Source organism: Charadrius vociferus, unplaced genomic scaffold (genome assembly GCF_000708025.1).
Source record: "Charadrius vociferus isolate BGI_N301 unplaced genomic scaffold, ASM70802v2 scaffold1503, whole genome shotgun sequence".
Classification (NCBI taxonomy): Eukaryota; Metazoa; Chordata; class Aves; order Charadriiformes; family Charadriidae; genus Charadrius; species Charadrius vociferus.
In genome coordinates this window covers 32140-39000 of record NW_009647591.1, presented here as the reverse complement: position 1 = coordinate 39000, position 6861 = coordinate 32140, and the positions used below count along the sequence as shown (strand labels likewise).

The window sequence follows — 6861 nt, the reverse complement described above, 5'->3', positions numbered from 1 at the left end:
TGAAATGTTGTAGAGGTGACATCAGAACTACTGGGAAGCGGTCACCTATGTCACCATGTGCCATCTGACTGGAGTCCCTGTATAAATCTGTTGTTCAAATCTAGTCCCAATTTACAAATGTTGCTGTAAGAAGTGACTTTGACAGGTCCACAGAGGTTTACCGTACCTTACAGCAGGCAAAGCAACACCACGATGATACTTGTGCTACTTCTGCTTCTCAGTGGTGTCATGGGAGACTTGTTACGGCCATGTCAAGACAAACTGTTAGTGGCGCTTTGTATTATGGAAAAATTCGGCTTCTCGTGACTGTCTGTAATCCTGTTTTGTTTTCAACAGATTGTAAAGATACTTAATCTCTACACTCCTGTGAATGAGTTTGAAGAGCGCGTGACAGTAGCTTTCATACGAGACATACAGGTAAAGTAAAGGGCTGGGAAGCAGAGGAGATAGTCGTGATTTAATACAGATGTCATTAGTACTAACTCAAGTGTTTTGTAACAGGTGTGCTGCTGCATCTTGTCCTGAATTTAGCGCTCTGCATGTTCACACGCTTACTTGTAACATCCATATGCTTTGTGGTTGTGTAGGAGACATAGCCAGGTTCTCCTGAAGCAGTTCCTATAGTCTGGGTAGAAGTTCCTCTAAATATTTGCTCAGAGGAAGGCTGCTGCAATAGAGAACAAAACAGTTCTGGGTTTTTTTTGCAATATCTCTAAAATTGTCTCCATTCTCAAACCTTTGATGATGTTAAACCTGACAAAGGCAACAACTGATACTAAATTTGTTTTCTTCTCCCACACCTCATAGACGCACTTGCAAGATCGCAACGATCCTCCGCAGCTGCTGTTAGACTTCAAGCACATGTTCCCCGTTTTGTTCCCGTTCAACCCATCCTCCATAACCATGGACTCCATTCATATCCCTGCTTCTCTTAACTTGGAATTTCTCAATAAAGTCTGAAGAAAGCCGAATTAAGCCTGCCTCTCCCACCCAGAGACCTCCAGCAAAGAAAGAAAAATCACAAAAGGCATTTAAGGAGCTCTTTAAATATGGACCAAACAGGTTGATGGAAGAACCAATACGCAGTAATAAATGGATGCTAAACTGTACAGTAAAAAAAGAGACTGATCTGTATGTGATTATTATTTTTTTTTTTGGTAATTTGCAACTCAGAATAAGGATACTTGAAATGTAGATTTATTTTTTACGGCTTGATTTTATGTTGACGTAGTTCAAATTCCGTAATCCTCTCCAAAAGCCACTAACAAAAACGAATGGTGAGTGGGAGACAACTTACTTTGATCTTCATAGGTATCTATGAAGAAATGACAGTTAAATCAAAATCAAAATCTGAGACACTTATGCTGCCTTGAAGGACATGTAATTTGTCCAATAGCTAGGTGGTTTTGTGTGTATTAATAACGGGACATGCAATTCTGCCTCTTGTTCTTGCTAGTAACCGTATCATGACGGTGAGTTGAGAAAGTAAATCGCAGAAGGTGTGAGTACGTGTTTATCACGCCGGCTAAGGTAACGGGCTTGGGTGCTGCTTGTTTCCACCCAGGTGGAATTTGTGACAAATTCTGCATCTGGGAAATGCTGATGCTCCTCCTGACTGCATCCAGTGCATCCGCTTCATGGGGATTCAAATAAATTGGCAGTTTGGACTGTCTTCCATGACCCAAATTTACATTAGTGACTCGCAAAGGTTTTGTCCTTACTAAAATAATCTCGAGACAAGGGACTGCCTTGCGCCTCCCGCTTCTAGTCTAGACGAGCACCATCCTCATCCCTACTGTTGGCTTGCCCTGGGCTTTTAAAGGTCAAAACCTTTCATCCAGTGGCTATCGAGGTTCTTAGACCTCTTACACGGCCTGTATCAGGATCTCGTACATAGGTAAGACGTGCTAACGCAACCCAGTTTAATTGTCGGGTCCCCAGTCCTAGGTTAGTCCAGCCACAGCAATCACTCAAAAAATTCTATTCACTTCAACAGCCATCCGAAATTTTACCGGTCGTGCAAACCCAGGGCTTAGATAAATGAAGAATACTTTAAAAAAAAAAAAAAGAAAAGTTTTAAAACAAAAGGGAATGGATAAGCAATGAAATGTTTTAACACAAAAAAAATTGTAAGATAGTGTGTTAGTACTGTAAGCCATTTCTTTAAAAGTGAACACAAACTCTTTGTCTACAACAACTTTAAATGAATAATTGCAATGAATTCAAATTCTGTTAGGATTTTTTTTTTTTTAACCTAACTCATAAATTAAAACAAACCAACCCTCTGACCTCACCAAGTAGATGCTGAAAGGGGCCAGCTCCTCCCAAAAGCAATCATTGATTTTTCTTGGTATTTATCAGGACCTGTTGAATTCCCAGTTACCGCAGAGCCGCCCTCCTTGCTGAGAAGGGGAAAAGGTGGGCTCCTGAGGCCGAGTGATGCTCTGTGACCATCCTGACGGTGATCGGTCTGCAAGCTGTTCCGAGCGGCGATGCTCCTGCCCCCGTAGCTCAGCGTGCCACAGTGCCACGAGGACGTCTGGCAGCGGCGACAGCCCTGCTCAGCCCGGCACTGTGAGCGTTTTGTCCTTTCCGCTTCCCAAACGCTCTTGTCTAAGTAGATCTCAACCTTCCCCGCTTTTGTGGTTGCGGTTCCTGAAGTCTCAGCGATTCCACGATGATTAAGAGCTTTCAAAAAAAACCCCACCCTTTCTGCATCTGACTACTTTTAGTTGGTAGAAATCATATCCCAACGGCAAATTTACGACCAGGTCTGCTCAGAGGATTAAAATAGAATGGGAAATCTTTTAAAGATACACTAAATCCCACCATGCTACAGTCACCTATTTAGATAAGGAGTACGTTTTGATTTAAACATCGTGTATATAATCTATGTATATACAAACTGTAATAGGCCTTGTATGTACTATATATGTATATTACTATCCAAAAGCACATTTTTAAAGAAAAAAGTTGAGTTCTATGAAGAAGTATATCGGTCTGTGCCGGTGGGTAAATATACCTTGTTTGAAACGGACTATGGTTTAGTGCGGCTGTTACCAGTGAAGGACAGACTGAAGGCCATTCCCTAGGGAGAAGTTATCTTCTCCTCTAACCCAACTCATTATAGAAGGAAATTTATGGCTTGTATAGTACCAGCACTACCTCCAAACCTACAGTCCTTGAGTGTTTGCATCTACTGCGTGTATTCAGTAGTGCCTTCATCTCCCCTTCATGTACAATGAGGATAACGCCACTGTTTTGCCCAGCAAGCCCCCGCTTTTCTGTCACTTGCTCAGCTACAATATTTTTATTTATTGTACCTACCTCTTGTCACATTTGCAAATGAATGTTTTTTGCGATGCTCTGAATTTAATTTTTTTAAATTCTACCTTATCCCTAATTTCCACACTATAGTAGTCATCACAGCTTAAAAATAAAATAAAAAATAAAAATTTCAAAGCAGAATTTGGTCTTTCTGTAAGGTGGTTTTAACATAGTGCTATTTCTCAGAATTCATCTTACGCCAGCAGTTTCCTCTCGGGCTCTTCAGGTCTCTACCTCTCTCTGATGTAAATTTATTCAGAGTACGATTCCCAACAGATTGATTAAACCAACACTTATTGTTCAGACTAAATGACAGGTTGCTGCAGAATCCTCTTCCGCAATAATTTTGTTGCTGATCGCAGTTTTAAAACGTGGTTAATGCTTTTCTGGGGGTAATGGTCTTTCTCTGGCATTTTTAGGACCATAATGTATACGTACAACAAAGAGAGTTTCTTAAAAGCTCTCGGTATGTACAGACGGGAACTGGGATGTCTTGATCGGTGATAATGTAGTTTATCCATTAAGATCCATCTGGAAGAGGACTGTGTGAAATATCTTTAATATATGTTCTCTTTTCTATTAGCCATTTTAAAAATTTGGTTTTTAAAATGTTAATTTTGTTAAATTGCTATGCTTGAGCATGCCTTTCTTTCCTCAGGTGGGCTCTGCTTTGTTTGAAAAGCCAAATGAACACAAAGCGTGGCTTTGAGAAAGCTGGCTCTTTTCCAGTTCTGTCTTTATTTTTAAATATTGATTATTAAGTTGAGCATTTTTCCCACTGTGTGCCTTTCGCTGTTACTAAGGTAACTGACTTCTCAACTGCTGTTTCTCTGAAACGTGTTAAAATGTGGGAATATTTTTATTGTTCTGTCATCAAAAGTTTCTGTGGGTTTCTAAGTCTGCTTATAAAATCTCACTCTGAGGAGGTCTGCAAAAACACTTTGAAGTTCCATTTTTTTTTAACCCCAATACTGACCCATACTGATGTATGCTCTATTGGGAATTAAAAAAAAAAAAAAAAAAACCCAACAAGAAAAAAAATGAAACCCTCAAAAAACCCAAATCACACAAACCACCACCACTCCGAAACCAACACTTCAAAGGCGAGTTCAGGCATGTGCTGGAGCTGTGAAAAGCATCCAGAACAACGTACGTGCTTCATTTTCACCCAAAACCTGCTTTTTTCCCCCCTCCTTTTTTCTTTTATTGGCATTTTGTAGCTGAGGTCGCTCATCTTTTGGCTGGTAAAGCTGTTGTAGTAGTTGACTGTAGAAAAGACCTCAAGACTGAATTTATGCAATCCTACATCATAAAGGTTTTTTTGCTCACACCACTTATTCCACAGTATCTAAAAGGACTTCTTGTATGAGAGACACAGTAACAAAATGTGGGCCTGTTGCAGAGTTTAGGCGTACAGAGTGGTGTCCTTTCCTGATCCCGCACTTTTAACACCGAAATCGCACCACCCCCTACGGTCTTCGCAGTACGTGACCCTCCATTTGTGTGATTTGCAAAAGATACAAGTGACAAAGCTGCACTTGAAACACTGTTTCCTCCATTTTCAACAGTGAATGAACAAAACTCTTCCAACTTAGTATTTCAGACCATATTTAACTGAAAAAATAGCATTTTGCTGTTGCCTATAAATATAACCTAATTAAAATGAACTGCATGAACTGCCACGAACCTTTTTCCTCCAACTTTGTTGATTCACATATATATTGCAGTCATAAATTGATATTTTTTTTCCCCGAAAGAAGTTCTAGCGACGTAGATATTAAGTAAAACAATCCAGAGGACATGTTCCCCAATGAGTATACAATTTATTTTAAAATGTAAATGCCAATGGACAAAGACTTTCAAATTAAGTTGAAATTGGAAAAAAAAATATTAAAAAAATGTGCTACTATAGTGCAAAGTTTATTTTGTTTATTTGTTTGGGGGTTTGGGGGAGGGGGATGTGGAGTCTCATTACCTTAAGCAGAAGGTATAGCTGCTCTCGAAGAAGTCGAATGATATACAGGAGTGAATACTGTAGATGAAATACTATTGCTTATAAAATATTTTTCCATTCTGAACAAATCTGTAAACTAAACCTTTGTTTATAGAAAAAAAAAATGCTTGTAATAGTCACTGTAATATTCAGCTGTGGATAAAAAAACATTTGTGAAATAAACACTTTTGAAGAAATTGTGACTTTGGGTCAAAAATGGGAATGTAAAAAATACACTTTTCAATATTCTGTACGTTGGAAGCATGTCTACTTAAAAATTACAACGTACTTTACAAACACAAACAGTCTGAAAGCTTTTACTTAGGACTTTGAAAAGTTGAGACATCGTAACTTCATTTCAGAGGCGCTTAAATATAGTGAGCTAATTAGAAACCAATTCAGTGTGGAATATTACAGCCTCGAAGGCCTTCACAAATGAATGGAGAAGAGGAGGTGCAGTGCCAGCCCCTGGGCAAGTCAATGGCAGAGAGAGAAAATACAGTAAAACCCTCTGCTTTTTTTAAAGACAAAGTTGCATGTTGCTGTATCTGTAGATTCGTGAAATCATTGGGATTACGTGGGGAAAGTTGTAGAAAGATTTTAATCAAAAATGGGATGGTTCACAGGAAAACACATTTTCTTCTGGCGAATTTATACAGCTTAAATTGCATCAATGAAGACATACGGCAACTTTTATTTGTACACAAAATAAAAATTTTGCACTGTTACTGTACTGATCCTCCCATCTTCTGCCAGACAGTGTGAATGGTTCCACTAAAGGTTTTACACACATAAATCGTACCTCAACACGTATTTTCAACCACCTGAGCTTTGAAAGGGGTGTTTTGTGGATGCCCTACGCACAGCTGGGAGGTTGCAATGGGCAGGAGACATGGTGAAGACCAGGAGGCAAGTCCTACTCCTCTCCGTCCGAGTCCAGAAAGGCCAGAAAGCTTGGAAATGGTGGCGAAGAAGGCTGGGGTGCAAACCTCTATTAAAACCCCAAATGAGGTTTTCAGGGGGGTGACTTTGCCCCAGAAAGGAGGGAAGCTCCCCTCAGGGGGTAACTTTGCCCTGGGAAGTTCAACAAGGCCAAGCACAAGCTCCTGCATGTGGGTCATGGCAATCCCCAGCACAAATCCAGGCTGGGAGGAGAATGGATGGAGAGCAGACCTGAGGGGAAGGACTTGGGGGTGTTGGTGGATGAGAAGCTCACCATGAGGTGGCAACGTGCCCAGAAAGCCCCCCGCATCCCAGGCTGCATCCCCAGCAGGGCGAGGGGGGATTGTGCCCCTCTGCTGCGCTCTGCTCTGGGGAGACCCCCCTGCAGTGCTGCCTCCAGCTCGGGGGGTCCCAACAGCAGAAGGACACGGAGCTGTTGGAGCGGGACCAGAGGAGGGCACGGAGATGCTGCGAGGGCTGGAGAACCTCTGCTGGGAGGACAGGCTGGGAGAGTTGGGGGGGTTCAGCGTGGAGAAGAGAAGGCTCCGGGGAGACCTTAGAGCCCCTTCCAGTGCCTAAAGGGGCTCCAGGAGAGCTGG

At 41.4% G+C, this 6861-nt stretch overlaps 2 protein-coding genes across 2 annotated transcripts in view; both read left to right on the top strand.

The window, feature by feature from the left end:
• Positions 1-960, top strand: part of MYO5B (myosin VB) — a gene marked incomplete at its 5' end in the record, with an annotated part of 120823 nt that extends 119863 nt beyond the window's left edge. Inside the window, 2 exons of the mRNA XM_009880985.1 lie at positions 337-417; positions 808-960. Of these exons, the coding sequence (XP_009879287.1) occupies positions 337-417; positions 808-960 (234 nt within the window). The remainder of the gene's footprint in view (positions 1-336; positions 418-807) is intronic.
• A 506-nt stretch (positions 961-1466) lies between these two features.
• The window catches only part of ACAA2 (acetyl-CoA acyltransferase 2), a 24243-nt gene continuing 18848 nt past the window's right edge, over positions 1467-6861 (top strand). Inside the window, exon 1 of the mRNA XM_009880984.1 lies at positions 1467-1472. Within this exon, the coding sequence (XP_009879286.1) occupies positions 1467-1472 (6 nt within the window). The remainder of the gene's footprint in view (positions 1473-6861) is intronic.